Source organism: Sorex fumeus, unplaced genomic scaffold, assembly GCF_029834395.1.
Source record: "Sorex fumeus unplaced genomic scaffold, SorFum_2.1 ptg000086l, whole genome shotgun sequence".
Lineage (NCBI taxonomy): Eukaryota > Metazoa > Chordata > Mammalia > Eulipotyphla > Soricidae > Sorex > Sorex fumeus.
Genome location: NW_026606143.1, coordinates 13705777 through 13730104, shown reverse-complemented (window position 1 = coordinate 13730104; position 24328 = coordinate 13705777). Strand labels below are relative to the sequence as shown.

The window sequence follows — 24328 nt, the reverse complement described above, 5'->3', positions numbered from 1 at the left end:
GGCGTGGCTCCAAAACAAAAACAAAAGGCACCACATAACAATTATCAAATACATTTTTAATTAAGATAGGTACAGTTTATTCCAAATCACTGTGGTTTTATACACTATATAATATACAAAGATGAATTTTCAGTATAATTTTTGTATTGCTATTGTTAAGCAAAATTCACGGATTCGGAGATCTAATCCCTTAACCATTGTCTACTTCCTTCCACCAGTGATCCAATTTTCCTCCCACCCGCTAGCCTGACTTTATGACAGTTCCTTTTGAAATAAATCTGGGGCAGTGTAGTTTACTGTGCAGCCAGTATGGGGTTCGGTAGCAGCAGTAGTCTAAGGCAGGAGTGCCTATGAGATAGCTGAGCCTGCATGTGCTGGATGTTCATTGGATGTGCCTGTGGGCAGGGCCGTGACAGTCACTTGATTGTGCCCTTCAGGCAGGTGTGCCTATGCATCATGTCAGGCACCAGTACCACACCATCATAACACCATAACTAACACTTCACCACCATTCAGCACTCACTCCCTTGTCTTCCAGAGTGACCATTGCCTCCATCATTCTGAATAGTGTTCTCTTCCCTGCCTTATCCTACCAGTGGTAAGCTTCTTCCTGAAGACCCATTCTCATGTTCTTTGATTCTGTAGCCTTTTGGGCATTAGTTATTCCCCTACTGTATTTCTTGTTCTCCCACCTATGAGCCAGATCATCCTTTTGCTACTTTACCTTATGACTCTTCCATCTGATCATTTCCTCGCCTTTATTGCCTCATTTTTCTTTTTTCCATTTTGCATACCACCAATCTGGGGTTTTCTTATGGAATGTTTTAGTTTCTACTTGAATTTTTGTCCTGTGAAATGAAAACATTTACTATTCCAAAATACAAGTATTTTGGCTCATCCATGAGCCCTTGTTCTCTTAGTGAGAATTAACAGAAATGCATCTAATGCATGTTGAAATAATTGGGTCAAGCTCTTCTGATTCACAGCAATATCTTGTTTTCTGAGTGTACACTTCAGTGACATAGTTGATTTGCAGCATTGAAAGTATTTTAACATGATGAAAAATTGATATACTGCGTTTTCTCTATGTTTTTTATATTTTATATTTTACTTGTATATCCTCTAACTTTATTTTCTTCTCTGAAACTAGGCCACCGACATCTGTGACCCCAATCCAATCATGATGCTAATGCTTTGTGCCTACATGTATGAAAGACTCCCTACCTATATCCCCAAGAAAACTGTGCTGTTTAACTGCTCGCTGCATGAGACTACAGTTAGACAGGTCAGGAGAGTGTGGAGGCCAAAACAAAAGTAGTATATAATTTGAGACATGTCAGATGTGATTATCCTAGTCCAAAATTAGTGAATGAATCAATGTGATACAGTTAACCTTGGCAAATCTTGTTCCATCTAAACCAAAGTTATTGAAGGGGAAAAGGGACAATTTTTGCTTAAGTGTTATCACCACTACAGTGAAATGATCCTTCACTCATTTGAGAAATTGGTTTAGGGGAGGGGGAAAAAATCAAAGATAGGTATTTTCTGGGGTCACCTAAGCTCTGTGCCCACTCCCAGTGATATTTGACCAACTGGGCCAGTGGTTCAGTGAACTGCATGGTTTCATCTTTTTGTTTTCTTTCATGGGGTGCATAGTATTCCATTGTGTTTGCTAAGATTGCATGGTGGGGGGAGAGAGGGAAACTTGGGACATTGCTGGAGAGACACTGAAACTAGTGGTGGGGTTGGAGTTAGAACATTGAATGCTCACGACAGCTTTGTACGTCATGCTGCCTAAAGAAGGAAATAATGTTCCACAGGGTTTCTCTTGAACTTAGCTCCACATCCCACACCTAGTGGCTTAGATTGATAGAACATCTCCTCTGACATCTTAGAAAAAAAAAACCTGCTTGGCTGGGGCTGGAGCGATATCACAGCAGGTAGGGCGTTTTGCCTTGCATGCAGCTGACCCGGATTTGATTCCCAGCATCCCATATAGTTCCCTGATTACTGCCAGGAGTAATTACTGAGTGCAGGGCCAGGAGTGATCCAAAAAGAAAAAAAAAACTACTTGGGGAATTCTAACCTACGCCTCCTTCCAGTCGAAGCCACCATCATTTTTAGTCAGAATCTATTAAATGAATATGCTTTATAATAATTTCTATACCAAACATCCAGGAAGCCCTTTTAGTAGACTGGTTTGTATAAATTCTCTTGGATATTCTACAGAGATTTCTTTTTGCAGTAAAACTAAAATCCAGGCTGTGGAGATAGTACAGTCGGTATGGTGTTTGCCTTATAGGCATCTGACCCAGGTTCAATCCTAGGTACCACATATGGTCACCTAAGCACTGCCTGGAATATCCCCTGAGCAGAGCCAGAAGTAAGTCCTGAGTACTGCCAAGATTGGTCCCCAAATCAGAAAAACAAAAAAAAAACCAACAAGAAATAAAATTCATCTTATTAACTTTGGAATTCAGGATATATTGTGTATGTATATATATATATGTGTGTATATATGCATGTGTATATACACACGTATCTATATGTATGTTATATATTTCTCTATTATATAAATGTATGTTATTCTTAGAGTATGATTTCTGCCAGTTTGTTCACATTAGGAATATTTTTATTAAAATGACTCAGATAAAAATAAGAAATGTTACTTTGCATGCTTAAAAAATTCCTAATCTTGCTTATACTTTCTTATTAAACAAAGATTCTAATAAAAAATCCAAGCTTGAATCAGTTAGTCTATACTGCTATGATTGTGGGAAGAGATGCTGCTGACTTCCACCTTACCCAAAAACAGGACACTTTCGTAGTTGCTCCAAGGTGAGTACTTAAACATTCTCCCTTTCTTTAATATAATAAATATAGATATTTAATTATAAAGTGTAATCAGGGTTTGCATTTAACACATAGATATAGCCAGATAAAAAGAAAGGATAAAAATACTCAGACATAAGTTATTCATATTTTTTGAGATCCCTCATCAATTTTATTAAAATAATTCTAGCAACATAAGGACTGTTTTAATATATATTTATTTAGTTGATTTATTTTGCATGCATGTTAGCCATAGAGACTGAACTATAAGTTGTTTATGTGTTATATTTCTGTTTCCTATAGGAACTCATAACTAGTGTGTGCTAACCTGATTTTTCACATATATACATCATATATGGACATACACACATATATCCATATACACACTGCACTGCACTGCACTGTCCTCCTGTTGTTCATTGATTTGCTCGAGCAGGCACCAGTAATGTCTACACTGTAAGAATTGTTGTTACTGTTTTTGGCATATTGTTTACGCCACGGTGGTTTGCCAGGCTCTGCCATGTGGGCGGGATACTCTCAGTAGCTTGCAGGCTCTCCAGGAGGGGCGGAGGAATCAAACCCAGGTTGGCCGTGTGCAAGGCAAACGCCCTATCGCTGTGCTATATAATGAAAAAAATTCTCTAATCACCTGTTTATGTTTTATAAATCAATTCCCAGAATAAAACCCTTATAAAAAGTAGTCTGCCCATTTTCTAAGTTGTACTTTTCACATATCTAGAGAACATTACTTATAATACAAACTTGTTTGGACATGGTCACGGCATCATTTAGTTTTCTTCCCTCCAAATAGGATGATGATTCAAGAGAAAAATACTCATATTATGCCTTATTTTTTTCACTTATAAATCTTTGCCAAAAGATCTGAGAGATAGTATAGGACTATGGTGCTTGCATGTGACCCACCCTGGTTTGATCCTCAGCACCGTCTGACAAACAGTTTTGTAGTTCATTTCCTTCTGAACTTTTTACATGCACATAGATATGTTCATTCATGATTAACTATATGACAGTAGAAAAGTGTCTAATGATTCTGTATATGTGTAGCTTTGCTGGTTGAGATTTCATTTTACGTTAAAGCATTCGCTTTTATGCCCAGTTGCATGGGATTCTACAATAGTATTTGAAAGAATAGGGTTGTCTGAACCCCGTTTTATACTGCAAGTCAGTGGCCATATCTGTAAATAGTCTTTGCAGGAGTCTTCAGTGCAGGTTTTTTGATTTATTTACCTGAGTGTAGAAACTCATTTGTGGATTTTTCTAACTTGGCTCATTTTTTAAAAAATATCCTTTATTTTGATGATAAGGAGACTTCTCTTAGAGAAGTGACAGGCCTTGGTTGTAGATGCCATTGTGGTTGAGAACCCCACTATCATTTAACATTTATGGGGCTTGGATATTGACAAGCAATGATCCAGCTCCATTTCTTTTATTTGTTCAGTGAGGATCAGAGTATTTACCACTTGCTGGGGAGATAACTCAGAGGGTTAGAGCACATGCTTTGTATGCAGGAGGCCTGGGTTTTGCCCCTGGCACTGCATGGTCCCCTGAGTACCGCTGCTTAGTCTAGAATGGGAAAAAATACACATAACATTGTCAGCAGTAGAGGAAATTATATAGGTCAAGCACCTAGTACTATAATGAATAGGAGCAAATAAATATTTGTCCCCTTTCCTCTAAATTTTAAGTACTGTTTATTCATAGATTAAAATATATCAACGTGGGGTGGAGAGATAATTCAGGATTTAAGGCACTTGCCTTGCATGTGGCTGACCCTGGTTTGATTCCCAGAAACTTACATGATTTTTGAGCACAACCAAGAGTGATTACTGAGGGCAGAGCCAAGAGAAAACCCTGACCATTACCAGGTGTGGCTCCAAAACAAATCAAACAAAATGTACACTCATATACATATACACTTACATATATATGGATGTTACTATCAACTATTATGCATAAACATAACTCAAAACACACAACTCAAAACTACTATCTCTCTCAACTACTTACAAATGTTTGCAATTTAGAAGAGTCCATATACTTAAATACACAATGAGGATATAATTTGGTAACTTTCATTTGTAATAGGTCTTCTGGATGCCTTTTATTTTGTTTGATCCTAATACTGTCTGGTTCTATAATTTTGTTTGATCCTATATTTTGTACTATCATAATATTGTCTTGTTCTATCCTAATTGACTGGTTCTATAGGTATTTATTTACCTAGATTAAATAATTTAATAGTCTGATGTTTATAAATAGGATTCAGAAACCACCTCAGTTTACATAAAATATCTGACTTTTTAATTATCAGATATTATAAAATTGTGTGTACTAACCACATTTGGTCTTATAATCTAAATCATTTTAAGTAATGATTGCCTGTTACGGATTTAAAATCCCAGAGATATAATTTACACAGAAAAGATTAAATATCTATACCAGAATATGAATAAACATTTATTTCTGCATCTAAATTCATAACTATACTTAGCTATAACATAGAGTGGCTGTCATAAACATGAAAGTGATACTCAGAAAGACATTCTGGTTTTCCCCCTTTCATTATTCTTATTGAACCATATGGGAACTGACATTGATATGTTATACATTTGTTTTCCGTATTCTCTAAAGCCAAATTGAAATAATTTCCAAGGCACATGTAATTATCAAGGAATTTTTAATGAGAGGTAGACAAGTCGAACAGTCAGAAGATAAAAGGTGATAAAATTAAGGTGAAGCCTTTAACTACGATAAGCATGTCTGGAGCCTGAATATATTTATCTGAACTAGACCACCCATTTGATTCTGAACTGTCTTGGCACATTCGAGAAGGAATCCTGGTCATTTACGTGTTTCAGCATGACTACAAATTTGAACAATGAATACATTCAGGACAATTTCAGATCATCATTACTTAATAGCAGCTATTGAGTTCACAAAAGGATACTGCATTTTAAAATGTGTTTTATTAGATTTAAGTATAGGTTCATCAGTCACTCTAATAAATTGCATGTTATTTCTATTTTGGTCATTCTTGGATACCTTTTTCATAACCTGCCATGGATATGTAATCTATTATGAAATCCTATAAATTTTGCTAAATATGTTATTTGTAATTACACATTTATTTTGTGATAACACAATTAACATTGCTCATGTCTTATTAAATGCAAAATCCAGGAGGTGAGTAATAGAATTTTGTTGTTGTTTTTCTTTTTTTCCCTCCTTTTTATTGATTGACCGAGAGTTATAGAGCTTTCATGTTTGAGCTTCGATCATACAGTCATCAAACACCCATCCCTTTACCAGTGCACATTTTCCACCATCAAGGTCATGTGTTCTTTGTTGTCAGTTAAACTTCATGTGTTCTTTGTTGTCAGTGAAACTCAATTCCATGAACCCTTCCTCCTGGCCAAGAAAATGTCCTTTACACAAATTGAAATTAATGACATTGCAGAAGTGAGTGTATTGCAGAGTGTAGGCACTGAGAAAGTGATTTGTACTGAGTTGATATTTACTAGTTTTCTTTTTTGACCAAAATATTTTCCCTTTTAATCTCTGACTAAACAGAGGCCAAATTGAAGTCAGTGTGGAATTTACGAGCCGCTTCCTCCATCCTGCTGAAGCTTTGCTGCTGTTGGTTTCAAAAACTAAGCATGTAGAGGGAGGAAGTACCTTGACTTTTGCTCTCAAGGGTGAACTTCTCCAGTTTAAAACTGCTGTAAGTAAATTGTACTTATTTTTTCTGTGTCTTTTCTAACCTTTCAGATGAATGGAGTGTGTCTCACACCTGACTTTTCTTCCAAATGCTGTCACTGTGCAGCTTTCTCATAGATCATATGTACTTAATTGCATTTACACAATTGTAACCTTCTGTGTCTCTGTTAGTCTTTCTTTGACACTCTCTCCATAGAGAGAACTGATCAGCTGTGTAATTGGAGGTGAAAGCATATCGTGGGAGATGGTACTTAGGTTAAGGCACTTTCCTTGTACCATCTATGGTTCCCGAGCACTGCCAGGAATCTATCAGCACAGAACCAGTACTGGCGTAGGAGCCCTTCCTGATGTTCATACCCTTGATCAAATACACACAGGGAAAAAGAAGGTGAAGAGGCTTATATTGATTGTTACTTTAAGGACAGATTTTTTTTAAGGAACAGATTTTTAGGATTCGCTAGTTCTTTAAAGGAATTACTCACTTTATTCTGCTTTTTTATAGCAGCTTACTTGCCATTTGTTTTGCTTTTATTTTGTTCGTTTTTTGGTTTGTTTGTTTGTTTTCTAATGGAGAACCTGAGCCTGAAATTAGAGTGATTCTTGAGTCTATGTTTGAATTAGGGTTGGTGGATTGATAAGGCAAAGCAAATGTTATCACTATTATCGCTGTCACCCCATTGTTCATCGATTTGCTTGAGCAGGCCCAGTAGCATCTCCATTGTGAGACTTTTTGTTACTGTGTTTGGCATATTGAATGCATCATGGGTAGCTTGCCAGGCTTTGCGGTGTGGGCGAGATACTTCAGTAGCTTGCCGGGCTCTCCAAGAGGGGCAGAAGAATCGAACCTGGGTTGGCCAGGTCAGCTGCGTGCAAGGCAAACGCCCTACCTGCTGTGCTATCAATCCAGCCCTAAATCAAATGTTACTCTTCTCTATTGGAGCATTCATCAATCTGTCTTGAGGGTCCTGAGGATTAAATTCATTGTAATAATGTTGCTAACTGGCATTTCTTGAGAAATGATGATGTTGTAGATAAAATTAAATTATTCTCTCAAAGGATAGGGGAAAGGGATTTTTAAAAATCTCTGTAAAATGTGTGTAATGTTGATTTGATTGATCTTTTATGCCATTATTTTGCCTTCATATTTTTCTACCATGGGTAGAAAGTAAATAGAAAGTAAAGAATGTAAATTGGCTATGCTGTCAGATTTCCATGTGGTTGATAAATAATTTTAGGTGTTTAGGGGCAGGTGAAGGAAGTAAAGAATAACTTAAGTGATGGTCATTTGCCTAAGAGAACACTAAGATGCTCATATAGACAGTCATTTTTGCTAATGGCACCTGGAACATGAGACAGGCATGGGGGTGTTAATAGATGTGTGTTGTCATGTTGATTTCTCTGTGAAAATTTAATTCTTTATACTCAAACACCTCTCACAGATTCTCTGAATAGGTCATTGCTTTGTCAAATATGGAAGTGCTTTGCATAGGAGACAGAGTTTGTGTTAGTCTGTCATTAACAGGTTCTGGAGCAGAAAAGGAGACCCCTGAATGTTAGGTGGTCTTTGTTACTCTAGCTGCCAACTATGGTCTTAAGTTCTTGGAGAGGGAATAGGATCATTGATAATAATGGAGAAATAAAGTGTAAGAAAATGAGCCATAAACTGTACCATGCCTCTAATTTCTTCCTTGGAAGGCCTTTGGTAATTTGAAGTTTTGATTTTCTACTAGTTGCTCTGGTTATAGAAAAATTTATTAGTGTAGACCACATATTATAAACACAGCCAGGACACACTCACACATGCTCAGAGATCTTCATACTCTCACACTTGAGTATATATCCATACATGCACACACAGATGCCTCGCCCATATGCCAGGTGGTTTAAAAGATACGTGGCTGATTAATTTGCAAGTATGTCATAATTTATGGACAATAACAAAATGAATTTTAAGAAAATAATTTGTGAGACACCATTCCAACATATAAGTCAGTTGTTAACTCAGTCCCTGCTTTCACTGATGAGGTAAAATAATAATGTTTCTTATTTTAGCAGTGAGATGTGTATGGAAGAAGGAAACTATAAATGAACTCTGCTACAATATTTAAATAAACAAACTGTAGGGATTTGTAATTTATGTCTTATAATTCAAGATGCTCTTTTTGATATACGCTATGCTTTTTTTTACATTAGGATATTATAAAATGTATAAGCCCATGTTATACATGGAAAGAAGTCACGTTGAATATTAAAAATCCATTTCGTTCTGCTGGAGAGTTTAGGTAAGTTATTGGTTTATTATAAATTGATTGCAGTTAGCCACATCCAGTTTCAATGAAATTGTGTAATTTTATTCCATAATTTGGAGAAGAAATTGTATCTATTTATATTTTTATTAATTTGTAAGAATCATCAGATAAAGCAGAACAAATAATGAAAGTAAACCCATTTTCCTTATAATATTGCTTGATAAGGCTATAACTCATAACATCAAATTTATGGATTTTATCCATAATATTTATGTTTGTTGAGATTAACTGTTCTTTCAATTAAAATGTAATTAGTAAAGTCTTCTAATTTTATTCCATCTGTTAATTCACAAAAGTAAAATATTGATTCAAGAGAGACATGCACTTTTACTTACAGCATCATCACTTAATCACTTAGCTTCCTGTTAATCGTCGATTTGCTAGAGCGGGGGCCAGTAACGTCTCCATTTGTCCCTGTCGCGTGTTAGTGTGGCCCAATGGCATCTGTTCACTCTAGGAACATGAAGAGCCTTAAACCGATCATTCATGATCTTGATGAAGAGGTCTTACCATCTGGTAGGTGGACGGCCACGCGGTGTTTTGACATCCCGTGGAATCCAGTCAGTAACAGCTCTAGTCCAGCGGTCATTTTTAAATCTCATTATGTGACCAGCCCATCTGATTTTTGACACCTTGGCAAACGAGGCAGCGTCCCTGATTCTTAATCGTCAACAGAGGTCTGAACTCCGGATTCTTTCTCTCATTTGAGTGAAACGTGATATTCCAAGCGTAGATCTTTCAATTCCTCTTTGGGAGACCCGAATAGTGTTCTCATCCTGTTTACATAGGGCCCAGGTCTCTGAGGCATATGTTAATGCACGAAGAACAGTGGAATCAAAGAGATGTGCCCGGAGCTGGAGGTTTTTCGTCCTCTTAGCTATTTCTTTGATGCTCTTGAAGCCGTTCCAAGCCGCTCTCTTCCTCCTGCGCAGCTTGGGTGCCAGGTCATTTGCCATGTTGACTTCTCGACCTAGGTACACATAGCTGTTGCATTCGGAGATGGTCGTTCCGTTGAGGGCGAATGGGGCATCAGGAACGAGGCTGTTTCTCATGAACATTGTCTTCGTAAGATTCAGCTGTAGTCCGACCTTTCCACGCTCACGGTCGAAGTCAGGCAGCATTTGTGCCGCTTGGCTGATGTTTGGTGTTATTAAAACAATATCATCAGCAAAGTGGAGGTGGTGTAGTTGCCGACCATCTATCTTCACTCCCATTCCTTCCCATTCCAGTCGTTGCATGATGTTCTCGAGGGTGGCACTGAAGAGTTTCGGTGAAATGGTATCACCCTGCCGCACCCCTCTCTTGACATCAACGATCACTTCTTTGTAGAATGGTGAGATCCTGGTAGTGAATCCGCAGTCCAGCTCACGGAGGATCTTGATATATTGAGCTTGAATGCCCTGATTGGCTAGGGCTTCAATGACTGCTTCCACCTCAACAGAATCAAAGACCTTTAAATCAATGAACGTTAGACAGAGCGGCATCTTGAACTCCCGAGAAACCTCAATGAGCTTGGTTATCGTGTGGATATGGTCGATGGTGCTGAATCCTTTGCGGAACCCGCCTTGCTTGCATGATTGTCCTTCATCTAGTGTTGTGCCAATCCTATTTAGGATGACCCGAGTGAACAACTTGTAGATGACAGACAATAGGCAGATCGGGCCATAGTTGCCAATGTCGTGGATGTCTCTCTTCTCGAACAGTAGTACAGTCCTGCTGGTTTTATATTGGGACGGAACCTTGCATTCAGAGAAGTAGCGTCTGAAGAGCCGAGCCAGTGTATTGATGAGTACTGACGGCAGGTTCTTCAGGTGTTCAGGTCTGACCTTGTCTGGGCCGGGTGCTGTTCCTTTCTTTACCGACGAAATAGCATGTCGGATTTCAGAAGAGAGAACATTGGGAACGACATACCCATCCTGTGGAATTTGATATGTTGGCAAGTGGACATGGCTATCGAAGAGATTTGAGTAGAAGTCATGGATAATCTTCTCCATTGCCGTTCTGGAGGATGTGATAGATCCATCAGGAAGTCGGAGGGTAGTCATCTTGGTCTTGTAGTTGGCGAAGGACAGGCGGGCATTACTCGTGCGCATTCGGAGGCCGGGAGCGGCTCGGGCGCACCGTCATGCGGTACTGCTTTGGGGTGGTTGTGATGACAGAGCTGGGCAGCTCGGCTCTGGAGCTACTGGTCGTGGGGTCGTGGCCTGAGCTGGGAAGCTGGTATCCGCAGGGAGCCGTGCGCCTGAGGCCGGCAGGCATCATGGCGTGGGCGGGGGCACTGACGCTGCAGGAACCCAGCCTCTGACTCAAGGAGGTGGAGCTGGAGCCCAAGAAGGTGGTGCCCGACGGGGCAGAGCCGGGCCACGTGGGCACGTTCTGGTTCAAGTTCTTGAAGAAAGATCCCGGAGGAGAGTTTTTCTGGGAAGGTAATGGGCCTCACCATGATCGCTGCTGTACTTACGATGAAAACAACTTGGTGGATGGTGTTTATTGTCTTCCAATAGGACACTGGATTGAGGCCAGTGGGCACACCAATGAGAAGCAGCACACGGGAGACTTCTATTTTAAAATTGTAGCCCACCAAGCCATGCATTGCACACTCCAGGACGCTTTCCGGACCCGCGTGGCAGATCCGGCTGAGACTCACGCACAACTGAAGACCCATAGAACGAGATAAGCGGAACTCTCTGAGACCTTGGACTCCAGGCTCAACGGACCCATGGACAGAGATTCACTGCTTGCTCCCACCAACCACAGGTGACAAAGGGATTATAATCAGGAACCCCACCCTACCCTGCCCTGTCTGCTTCTACCAACCACTAGAGACCCAGGGATCGGATTGCACACAGAAGACCCACCCTACCCCTACCGGGACTAGATAAATACTCCACTGGCAGAATTCCACTACCAACACTACCTCCACTACCCAGCCACCGCCACACCCCAGGACGCTTTCCGGACCCACGCGGCTGCAAAGCGTCCGCACGACACACCATAAGACACTAAATACCCATCTTCTGTACTTGCCGTACCATATTTGATAGGGTTCTAATATGGTAACACCTACGAGGGTGATTAGACGTCGCCCCAAAAGCTTCCATCCCTCTTGGAAAGACTGGCAAGCTATCAAGAGTATTCTGCCTGCACAGCAGAGGCTGGCAAGATATCCGTCGTGTATTCAATATGCCAAAACCAGTAATTACAATGGGTCTCATTCACCTGACCCTGAAGGCTTCACCGACATGGTAGCACTGAGAAGGATGAGAAAGGAGAGACCGATAAAATCTCAAGGCAGATCTAGGCTGCCACAACTAAGGAAGACAAAAACGATCATCTGTACTTTCAATGTACGTAGGCTAGCATCAGATGCATCCATCGAAGACCTGATGGTACAAGCGCGAAAGATCAAGTACGACATCATTGGTCTGACCGAGACAAGAAGGCACCAATCTTATCATGCCGTTTTCGACACTGGAGAAGACTTGTTCCTCGGAACAAGTGATAAAAGAGGTGTCAGACTCATGAGCCTGCATCTATGAGAGGCACTTTTTATTTTAATAGTTTTTTTTATTAGTGAAACACCATGGGGTACAGTTGTAGATTTACAATTTTTGGTGCTTGGGTTTCGATTATACAATGATCAGATACCCATCCCTCCACCAGTGCCCATTTTCCACCACCATGGATAATATTCCCCCCACCCCCATCCCCCCATCCCCCCGTGCCTCTGTGGCAGGGCAATCCCCTGTGTTCTCTCTCTCCTTTTGGGTGTTGTGGTCTGCAAAAGAGGCATTGAGTGGCAAACATGTTCAGTCCATAGTCTACTTTCGACATGCATCTCCCCTCCGGGGAGGATCCTCCAAACACCCTTTATTTGGTGTTCCCTTCTCTATCTGAGCTGCCCTTTACTCTAGAATGCCCGACTGGCCACTAAGCTATGGAGTAATCCTAATGGTGCTGATCTCAGCTATTCTTGGGTATTAATCTCATATTTTGTTACTTTATATCACCCAGATGAATGCAATCTTTCTATGTCTATCCCTCTCTTTCTGACTCATTTCACTTAGTATGATACTTTCCATGTTGTACCACTTGTATGTAAATTTCATGACTTCATCTTTTCTAACAGCTACATAGTACTCCATTGTGTAGATGTACCAAAGTTTCTTAAACCAGTCATCTGTTCTTGGGCATTCAGGTTTCTTCCAGTTTCTGGCTATTGTAAAGAGTTCTGCAATGAACAAACAAGTGCAGATGTCACTTCGATCGACTATACATTTTTGCCTCTCTGGGATATATTCCCAGGAGTGGTATTGCTGGGTCAAATGGGAGCTCAATTTCTAATTTTTTTTCTTTTTTTATTAGTGAAAAACTATGAGGTACAGTTATAGGTTTACAAATTTTGTGCTTGGGTTTCAGTTATACAATGATCAAGTGCCCATCCCTCCACCAGTGCCCGTCATCCATCCCCACGGGTCCCAGCATCCCCCCCCCAACCCTCATCCTCCCCCCTGTCCCATCCTGCCTCTGTGGCAGGGTATTCCCCCTTGTTCTCTCTCTTCTTTTGGGTACTGTGTTTTGCAAGAGAGCCTTTGAGTGGCAATCATGTTTGGTCTATCGACTACTTTTAGCATGCTTCTCCCACCCTGGGAGGGCCCTCACAACACCCTTCATTTGGTACTCTCTTCTCTATCTGAGCTTCCTTTTCACCTAGAGCCTGTGGCTGGCCTTCTATTCATGGAGCAAAATTCCTGGTACTAATCTCAGCCATTCCTGGGTGTTACTCTCCCTTTTTGTTGCTTTATGTTCCCCAGATGAATGCAATCTTTCTGTGTCTATCCCGCTATTTCTGACTCATTTCGCTTAACATGATACTTTCCATGTAGTACCACTTGTATGTAAATTTCATAACTTCATCTTTTCTAAAAGCTACATAGTACTCCATTGTGTAAATGTACCAAAGTTTCTTTAACCAGTCATCTGTTCTTGGGCACTCAGGTTTTTTCCAGATTCTGGCTATTGTAAAGAGTGCTGCAATGAACAAACAATTGCAGATGTCACTTCGACTATACCTTTTTGCCTCTCTGGGATATATTCCCAGAAGTGCTATAGCGGGGTCAAATGGCAGATCAAATTCAAATTTTTTGAGAGTCGTCCATACTGTTTTCCAAAAGGGTTGGACCAGCCGGCATTCCCACCAGCAGTGAAGGAGGGTCCCTTTCTCGCCACATCCACGCCAGCACCGGTTGCTTTTGTTCTTGTGGATGTGGGCCAGTCTCTGTGGTGTGAAATGATATCTCATTGTGGTTTTGATCTGCATCTCTCTGATGATTAGTGATGTAGAGCATTTTCTCATGTGCCTTTTTGCCATTCGAATTTCTTCTTTGCGAAAGTTTCTGTTCATTTCCTCACCCCATTTTTTGATGGGGTTGGGTGATTTCTTCTTGTGGAGTTTAACCAGTACCTTGTATATCCTTGATATCAACCCCTTGTCGGATGTGTACTTGGTGAATATCCTTTCCCATTCTGTAGGCTGTCTTTGTATTTTGATCAATGTTTCTTTTGAGGTGCACAAGCTTCTTAGTTTAAGATAGTCCCATTTGTCTATCTCTGTTTTCACTTTCTTGGCCAGTGGCGTGACATCTTTGAAGATACCATTAGCTTCAATATCATGGAGAGTTTTGCTGACTTTGTCTTCAATAAACATTATGGATTCTGGTCTGATGTTGACGTCATAAATCCATTTTGATCTTACTTTTGTGCATGGTGTTAGGCAGAGATCTGAGCCCACTTTTTTGCATGTAGCCGTCCAATTTTGCCAGCACAGTTTATTGAAGAGGCTTTCCCTGCTCCATTTCACTTTTCTTGCGCCCTTATCAAAAATTAGATGATTATATGTTTGGGAGGAAATGTCATTATATTCAACTCTGTTCCATTGGTCTGCAGCTCTGCTTTTGTTCCAGTACCATGCCGTTTTAATTATTACTGCCTTGTAGTAGAGTTTGAAGTTAGGGAGGTTGATTCCTCCCATTTTCTTTTTCCCAAGAATTGCTTTAGCTATTCGTGGGGGCTTATTGTTCCATATAAATTTCAGGAGTGTTTGCTCCATTTCTTTGAAGAATGTCATGGGTATTCTAGGGATGCATCAATTTCTAATTTTTTGAGAATCGTCCATACTGTTTTCCAGAAGGGCTGAACCAGTCGACATTCCCACCAACAGTGAAGGAGTGTCCCTTTCTCGCCACATCCACGCCAGCATTGGTGGCTTTTGTTCTTTTGAATGTGGGCCAGTCTCTGAGGTGTGAGATGGTATCTCATTGTGGTTTTGATCTGCATCTCCCTGATGATTAATGATGTAGAGCATTTTCTCATGTGCTTTTTTGCCATTCGGATTTCTTCTTTGAGAAAGTTTCTGTTCATTTCATTGCCCCATTTTTGGATGGGGTTGGATGTTTTCTTCTTGTGGAGTTTAACCAGTATTTTGTATATCCTGGATATCAACCCCTTGTCAGATGTGTATTCGGTGAATATCCTTTCCCATTCTGTAGACTGTCTTTGTATTTTGGTCACTGTTTCTTTGGAGGTGCAGAAGCTTCTTAGTTTAAGATAGTCCCATTTATCTATCTCTGTTTTCACATGCTCAGTCAGTGGTTTGGCATCTTTGAAGATACCATTAGCTTCAGTGTCATGGAGGGTTTTGCCAACTTTGTCTTCAATGTACCTTACGGTTTCTGGTCTGATGTTGAGGTCTTTAATCCATTTTGATCTTACTTTTGTACATGGTGTTAGGCAGAGTTCTGAGCCCATTTTTTTGCATGTAGCTGTCCAGTGATGCCAGCACAATTTGTTAAAGAGGCTTTCCTTACTCCACTTCACATTACTTGCACCTTTATCAAATATTAGATGATCATATGATTGAGGGGAGATGTCAGTGTATTCAACCCTGTTCCATTGGTCTGCGGTTCTGCCTTTGTTCCTGTACCATGCTGTTTTAATTATTACTGCTTTGTAGTACAGTCTGAAGTTCGGGAGGGTCATTACTCCCATTTTCTTTTTCCCAAGAATTGCTTTAGCTATTCGTGGGGGCTTATTGTTCCATAAAAATTTCAGGAGTGTTTGCTCCATTTATTTGGAGAATGTCATGGGTGTCCTTATAGGAATTGCATTGAATTTATACAATGCTTTCGGTAGTATTGCCATTTTGACAATGTTAATTCTCCCGACCCATGAGATGGGGATATCTTTCCATTTCCTCATGTCCTCTTTTATTTCCTGAAGTAGCGTTTTGTAGTTTTCTTTGTACAGGTCCTTTACTTCCTTAGTTAAGCTGATTCCTAGGTACTTGATTTTCTGGGGCACAATTGTGAACGGTTTTTTTTTTTCATGTTGCTTTCTTCTCTCTCACTGTTTGCGTATAGGAAAGCCACGGACTTTTGAGTATTGATTTTATAGCCTGCAACTTTACTATACGAGTCTATTGTTTCTAGGATTTTTTTGTTGGAAATTATTGAGTTCTCTAAGTATAGTATCATATCATCTGCGAATAGTGAGAGCTTGATTTCTTCCTTTTCTACCTGAATGCCCTTTATATCTTTTTCTTGCCTAATCGCTATTGCAAGTACTTCCAGTACTATATTGAACAGCAGTGGAGATACTGGGCATCCTTGTCTCGTCCCTGATCTTAGAGGGAACGTTCTCAGTTTTTCCCCATTGAGGATGATGCTTCCTGTAGGCTTGTGGTAGATGGCTTTAATTATATTGAGGAAGGGCCCCTCTATACCAATTTTGGCTAGGGTATTCATCATAAAAGGGTGATGGATCTTGTCAAATGCTTTCTCTGCATCTATTGATATGATCATACGCTTTTTATCTTTTCTTTTGTTGATATGATGGATTATGTTGATTGATTTCCGAATGTTAAACCATCCTTGCATCCCTGAGATGAATCCTACTTGGTCATGGTGTATGATCTTTTTGATGAGTAGTTGGATTCTATTTGCTAGTAGTTTGTTGAGGATCTTTGCATCTGTGTTCATCAGGGATCACTTATCACTTAACTTCCCGTTAGTCGTCGATTTGCTCGAGCGGGCGCCAGTAACGTCTCCATTTGTCCCTGTCGCGTGCTAGTGTAGCCCAATGGCATCTCTTCGCTCCGGGAACATGGAGGGCCTCAAACCGATCGTTCATGACCTTGACAAAGAAGTCTGACCATCTGGTAGGTGGGCGGCCACGCGGTCTCTTGACATCCCGTGGAATCCAATCAGTAACAGCTCTAGTCCAACGGTCGTCTTTAAATCTCATTACGTGACCAGCCCATCTGATTTTCGACACCTTGGCAAATGAGACAGCGTCCCTGATCCTTGATCGTCGACGGATGTCAGAACTCCGGATTCGTTCTCTCATTTGAGTGAAACGTGATATTCCAAGCATAGCTCTTTCTATTCTTCTTTGGGAGACCTGAATGGCGTTCTCATCTTGTTTGCGTAGGGCCCAGGTCTCTGAGGCATATGTTAATGCAGGAAGAACAGTGGAATCAAAGAGATGTGCCCGGAGCCGGAGGTTCTTCGTCCTCTTAGCTATTTCTTCGACGTTCTTGAAGGCGTTCCAAGCCGCTCTCTTCCTCCTGCGCAGCTCGGGTGCCAGGTCATTTGTCATGTTGACCTCTCGACCTGGGTACACATAGCTGTTGCATTCGGAGATGGTCGTTCCATTGAGAGCGAATGGGGCGTCAGGAACAAGGCTGTTTCTCATAAACATTGTCTTCGTAAGATTCAGCTGTAGTCCTACCTTTCCACACTCACGGTCAAAGTCGGCCAGCATTTGTGCCGCTTGGCTGATGTTTGGTGTTATTAAAACAATGTCATCAGCAAAGCGGAGGTGGTGTAGTTGCCGACCATCTATCTTCACTCCCATTCCTTCCCATTCCAGTAGTCGCATGATGTTCTCGAGGGTGGCACTGAAGAGTTTTGGTGAAATGGTATCACCCTGCCGCACCCCTCTCTTGACATCAACGATCACCTCTTTGTAGAATGGTGAGATCCTGGTAGTGAATCCGCAATACAGCTCACGGAGGATCCTGATGTATTGGGCTTGAATGCCCTGATTGGCTAGGGCTTCAATGACCGCTTCCGTCTCAACAGAATCAGGGATATCGTTCTGTAATTCTCTTTCATTGTGGTATCTCTGTCTGCTTTTGGTATCAGTGTGATATTTGCTTCGTAGAAACTGCTTGGAAGTGTTTTTGATATTTCAATTTCGTGGAAAAGCTTAAAGAGGATTGGGAGTAAGTCCTCTTTAAAGATTTGGAAGAATCCACTAGTGAATCCATCCGGGCCAGGACTTTTGTGCTTGGGGAGACTTTTTATTACCATTTCAATTTCCTTGATGGTGATAGGTCTGTTCAGGTATTCCAGGTCTTCTTCGCTCAGCCTTGGGAGTCTAGGAATTTATCCATTTCCTCGAGGTTTTGATGTTCCGTGGCATAAAGCTTGTCAAGGTACTCCCTGAGGATCCTTTGAATTTCGGTAGTTTCTGTTGTAATGACCCCCTTTTCATTTCTGATTCGGTTTATTAGGGTTTTCTCTCTCCATTTCTTTGTGAGTTTTGCTAGAGACTTATCGATCTTGTTAATTTTCTCGAAGAACCAGCTCTTGTTTTCGTGATCTTTTGGATTGTTTTTTGGGTTTCCATCTCGTTAATCTCTGCTCTTAGTTTTATTATTTCCTTTCTTCTGTTCGGGTTGTGCTCCTTTTTTTGGTCCTTCTCCAAGCTCTTAAGCTGTGAGGTTAGGTTACTTATGTGTGCTCGCCCCACCTTCCTGAGGAATACTTGTAGAGCTATAAACTTTCCTCTTAACACAGCTTTTGCTTTGTCCCATAAGTTTTGGTAACTTGTGTTCTATTTTCATTTGTTTCTAGGAATCTTTTGATTTCCCCTTTGATTTCCTGTCTAATCCACTCGTTGTTCAATAGAGCACTGTTTAATTTCCAGGTGTTTGATTTAGTTTTCTGTTTTTGTGTGTGATTTACTTCTAATTTCAGAGCATTGTGGTCTGAGAAGATTGTTGATACAATCTCTATCTTCTTAATTTTATGGAGGCATGTTTTGTGGCTCAGCATGTGGTCTATCTTGGAGAATGTTTCATGTGCACTTGAGAAAAATGTGTATTCAGCTTTTTGTGGATGCAGTGTCCTGTATATATCTACTAAGTCCCTTTCTTCCATTGTTTCCCTCAGATGAAGTATATCCTTGCTAAGCTTGAGTCCGGTTGATCTATCAAGAGGTGACAAAGCAGTGTTGAAGTCTCCCACTAGTATTGTGTTGCTATTGATGTCTTTTTCCAAATCTATGAGTAGTTGTTTTAAGTACTTTGCTGGCCTCTCAGTAGGTGCATATACATTTATTATTGTAAGTTCTTCCTGTTGTACAGATCCTTTGATCAATAAGAAATGGCCTTCACTGTCTCTTATGACCTTCTTCACTCTGAAATCGATGTGGTCTGATATTAGTATGGCTACCCCAGCTTTTTTATGGGAGCTGTTTATCTTTAGGATTGTTTTCCAGCCTTTGACTCTGAGTCTGTGTTTGCTTTGACTATTGAGATGCGTTTCTTGCAGGCAGCAGAATGTTGGGTTCAATTTTCTAATCCATCCTGCCACTCTATGTCTTTTAATTGGTGCGTTTAGCCCATTGACATTGAGAGAGATTATTGTTATGGGATTTTGTCCCATTGTTCTGTTGAAATTTGGTGTATTTGAGGGGCCTTTCTTGCCTTAAAGTAGCCCATTTAGTTGTTCTTGTAACCATGGTTTTGAGTCTATGAAGTTCCTGAGCTGTTGTTTGTCTGTGAAACTGTGTGTTGTTCCTTCTATTATGAATGAGAGTCTCGCTGGGTAAAGTATTTTTGGGAGGCATTTATTTCATTGTGTTTTTTCACTATGTCCCACCACTGATTTCGCGCCATGAGGGTTTCATCAGAAAAATCAGCTGTGAATTTTTAGGATGCTCCTTTGTAAGAGATTTCTTTCTTCGATCTTGCTGCTTTCAGAATTTTGTCTCTGTCTAAAGTTTTGGTCATTTTGATCAGAATGTGTCTTGGGGTATTTTTATTCGGATTTCTTCTAGCTGGTACCCTTCGGGCCTCCTGAATGTGGTCACAAGTTTTCTTCAGCTCTGGAAATGTTGTAGCAATGATGTCTTTGACAGTTTCTTCATCAAGGTTTTCTTCCTGTACCTCTGGGACTCCAATAATTCTTATGTTACCCCTCTTGGCTTCATCACGATCTTCTCTTGCCATCTGTTCCCGAATTGTGAGTCTCTTTTCCATTTTCTGCTCTTTTCTGGAGAGTGTCTGAATTCATCTTCGAGCTCACTGATTCTGTTCACAGCAGCTCTTACTCTGCTGCTGAGGCCTTCCACTGAGTTTTTCAATTCGCCTACGAGATTTTTCAGGTCTGACATTTCCGATTGCATTTTCCTCATTTCTGCCTTCAAATCCTCTTGTCTTCTATTGGCATTGCTTTCCATTGTTTCTTTTAGTTCCCTAAGCATCCTAAGTAGCTCCCTTCTGAATTCCTTGTCAGAGAGGTTGTCTATCACTACAGTACTGTTGGTGTCATCTGGGTTAGACTCTTCAATAAGAAAGTTTGGTGGGCTTTTGCGTTGCTTTACCATTTGTGAGAAGTGTGGTTTAGTCCTTCACGTTCACTGTTACTATTCTGCTTGATATGTAGTGTGAGTTAAGATAGGCTTATGAGTTATTGGCTACTGTGTTTCTAGTGGCTGAGATAATCTAGAGAAGTTTCCATCTAAGAAGGTAGATTATGGTTCCTATGGCATATGTAGTGGGAAAATATTTCACGGCCGCGTTAGCGGCCGCTGCTCCACAAAGAGTCCCTGGGACTGGGCGAGGAGTTGGGAACGTCTCCTGGTTGGAATAGGAGCCGTTCAGCTTTGTTGCCCAGAGCTGGGCCTCCGTGCCCGTCCCGCGCAGATCAGGGGAGAAAACCGGCTTTTTAGGAGATGGGGCTAGCTGCGCATGCCCAGAGAGGGTCCCAGGCCCTTGGGGGCGGGCTGTACCTGGTTGGAATAGGAGTCATTCAGCTTGGTTGCCCAGAGCTGGGCCTCCGTGCCCGTCCCGCGCAGATCAGGGGAGAAAACCGGCTTTCTAGGAGATGGAGCTAGCTGCGCATGCGCAGAGAGGGTCCCAGGCCCGTGGGGGCGGGCTGTACCTGGTTGGAATAGGAGCCGTTAAGCTTGGTTGCCCAGAGCTAGGCCTGTGTGCCTGTCCTGCGCAGATCCGCGAGGCACTGTTTTAAAAAAATAACTTTTGGCAATAAGTCTGAAACCCAGCTGTGAATAATTTTGTAATCCATGGTGACTACATAAAATAAAGAAAAGTAAACTTTCAAAATAAAATAAATAAAAATAAAGGAAGCTTCCAAAAAAAAAAAAGAGGTGTCGGAGGCGTCGGTGTCCTTGTCAACACAAACTTGGCCATGAGCATTGATTCATTCGAATGCCTAAAAACCCGAATCAGAAGTATACACTTGAATAGATGTGGCTCACTGCGGGCAGTTTCTATCTTCGTTGTCTACGCACCAACATCTCATTATGATGAAAGAGAAACTGAGAAGTTCTACATGGAGCTGGAGAAGTTCTGTAAAGAAGACCACACCTTCTACAAGATCATTGTGGGTGATTTTAATGCCAAGATAGGACCGAGAAGATCAGCTGAAGAACTTCACATCGTTACCCATGGCCTAGAATGGAACGAACAGGGTGAGAGACTGTCTGAGTTCATCATGTCGACCAAGACCATCCATGGTAACTCACAGTTCCAGAAGGCTGAATCTAAATGTTGGACATGGGAGTCTCCCGGTGGATGATTCCACAACGAAATAGAGCACATCATATTCAATCGACGGTTTTGCCTGACCGATGTCACTGTTGTCCCAAAATTCCAAACGGGATCTACCACCATCTCCTTCGTGCAAAATTCTACTTCACAGAGCAGGGATAAAGGGCTGCAAAGTTTAAAAAGAGAACTCCCAGAACGCTATTGTTGACAACATTGATGAAGATTACGATCGACTGGTTCAGCACCTCCATGATTGTGCGAGGAACGCCAAGAGAGAGATAGTCACAAAAAACTGCCTGTCTTTGAAAACTCTTGAGCTTATTAGCCAACGTGGTTTAGCGCATGCCTCAGACAACTGCAAGCTAATGTCCGAGCTCCCAAAGCAGTGCAGAGATGCGATCAAAGGAGACCTCAAAGAGAGAAGAGCAGAAGTGCTGGTAGATGTGGCAGAAGCCGGGAAAAGTATTCGTAACGCCCGCCTGTCCTTCGCCAACTACAAGACCAAGATGACTGCCCTCCGACGTCCTGATGGATCTATCACATCCTACGGCATCATGATTAATTAAAATTCCACATTATGTGTTTGTGCATCTTTTGACTTAACATTACTAACAGTGGCACAAATTTGAAATTAAAAGACAAAAAATACTGAAGTATTATTTTAGGTTGCGGTCAAAAAATACAGTTGTAAATATAGTCGAGTCTATATTGAGAAAGAAAAAAAATGATACCTTGTTTACTGTTTCATTTATAGACTCTACACCACCTATTTTTTTTCTTTGCTTTTTGGATCACACCCCTTGATGCACAGGGGTTATTCCTGGATCATGCACTCAGGAATTACTCCTGGCTGTGCTCGGGGGACCATATAAGATACTGGGAATCGAACTCGGGTAGGCCGCATGCAAGGCAAACGCCCTACCTACTGTGCTATTGCTCCAGCTTGTCTGCACCAAATATTCCGTCCACTGGAAATCAGATCCTGCTAGAAAGAACTGTGCTATATCTATAAATTTTGCACATGCTTATTATTTTAGTGTTCGATAATTTGGGGTGTTTTAAATTTCATGATCTGCCTAAGCTTTTGGTAGTTACTTATTAGCATTATAATTCATTTTTGTCAAAAAATGTTGGGGGGGGGACTCACAAGTCATGCTTAGGCTCAGAGAGACTCAGTAAACCAGGCTAGAGAATTCAATGCTCAAGCCCTGTGATGTGCAATGCTCAAGTCTGGAGGTGCTGGGAGTCACCAGGGCTACTGCTGGCAAAGCTGTGAAGAGTGGGCTTGCATGTGGCACGTGGAACAGAACTTGGGTCTCTGCACATACAAGTCATGAACCCTGACCAGAGGGCTCTCTCCTGGACCCCCTGGAATACTTTTTTTGTTAGAACAATAGTTGATCAATATATGGCTTTCATGCTAAAGTCATGAAGAATTTTGTTTATGCTAATTTTATTAAAGTGCTACATCAGAGTGTAAGGAACAAAAGCAGGTCAAAATATGTGGCATTATCTCAAGTCTGAAAATCTCACCTTATAAATGAAGTAGTTACTCAGAGGAAACCAGGTTCCCAGTGGCATAACTAAAAGAAAACCCCAGAGTTCCAGAACTTGGGGCAATAATAATATGTTCTTCTGTATATCATTATATGTTACTTATACTTTATGGTTTATCTCAGATCAAATTAAAATTGTTTCTTGCTATGACAGCTTCATGGTTTGGTAGAGAACAGCATTATTAACTAGGGAGTTTTGACTTTTTCCTCCCCCATAGTCCTTGTGGCTCTCAAACTTGGTCTCATTTAAAAACAGATTTTGTAAAAGAAATATTTTACAATAGGCATATTCTTTTACAATAGACTATAATCATATCATGCTGGTTTTTTATATATTTTTTTAGTTTTCATAGTATTCTTTTGAAACTTTTACATTTACAATACTGAGATTTAATAGTATAATTCCCCTTTTCTTATCATTATTTATTTATCGAATACACAACGAATAGCTTGCCAGGCTCTGCCATGCGGGTGGAATATTCTCGGTAGCTTGCCAGGCTCTCCGAGAGGGATAGAGGCTTTTGGGGCGGCCTCTAATCACCCTTATAGGTGTTCCCATGGTTCAAACCATATTTGAACCCTTTGAAATATGGTGCAGAAATTCTGGAAGATGGATATTAAGTGTCTTATAATCTGCCGCGTCCTGGAAAGCATCCTGGAGCATGGCGGTGGCTAGGTAGTGGAGGTAGTGCAGGTAGCAGGTAGTGGAGGTCTGCTGGTGAGGTATTTATCTGGTACCAGTAGGTGGTAGGGTGGGTCTTCTGTGCGCAATCCAATCCCATTGTGTATTTGATATGCCAAAACCAGTAATTACAATGGGTCTTATTCCCCTGACCCTAAAGACGCCACCAATATGGTAGCATTGAGAAGGATGAGGAAGGAGAGGCTGATAAAATCTCAAGGTCGAAGTAGGCTGCCAAAATGAAGAAAGACAAAAATGATTATCTGTACTTCCAATGTACGTTTGCTAGCATCAGATGCATCCATCGAGGACCCGATGGTACAAGCGCGAAAGATCAAGTACGACATCATTG

General features: G+C 41.0%; 1 protein-coding gene and 1 pseudogene across 1 annotated transcript in view; both read left to right on the top strand.

Annotated features, from left to right (window-relative positions):
- CFAP47 (cilia and flagella associated protein 47) overlaps nt 1–24328 on the top strand; it is a 606917-nt gene that overhangs the window by 294936 nt on the left and 287653 nt on the right. Inside the window, exons 36-39 of the mRNA XM_056131098.1 lie at nt 1151–1285; nt 2723–2838; nt 6424–6574; nt 8764–8852. Coding sequence (XP_055987073.1) covers nt 1151–1285; nt 2723–2838; nt 6424–6574; nt 8764–8852 — 491 coding nt within the window. The remainder of the gene's footprint in view (nt 1–1150; nt 1286–2722; nt 2839–6423; nt 6575–8763; nt 8853–24328) is intronic.
- The window catches only part of LOC130039231 (laforin-like), a 35523-nt pseudogene continuing 22199 nt past the window's right edge, over nt 11005–24328 (top strand).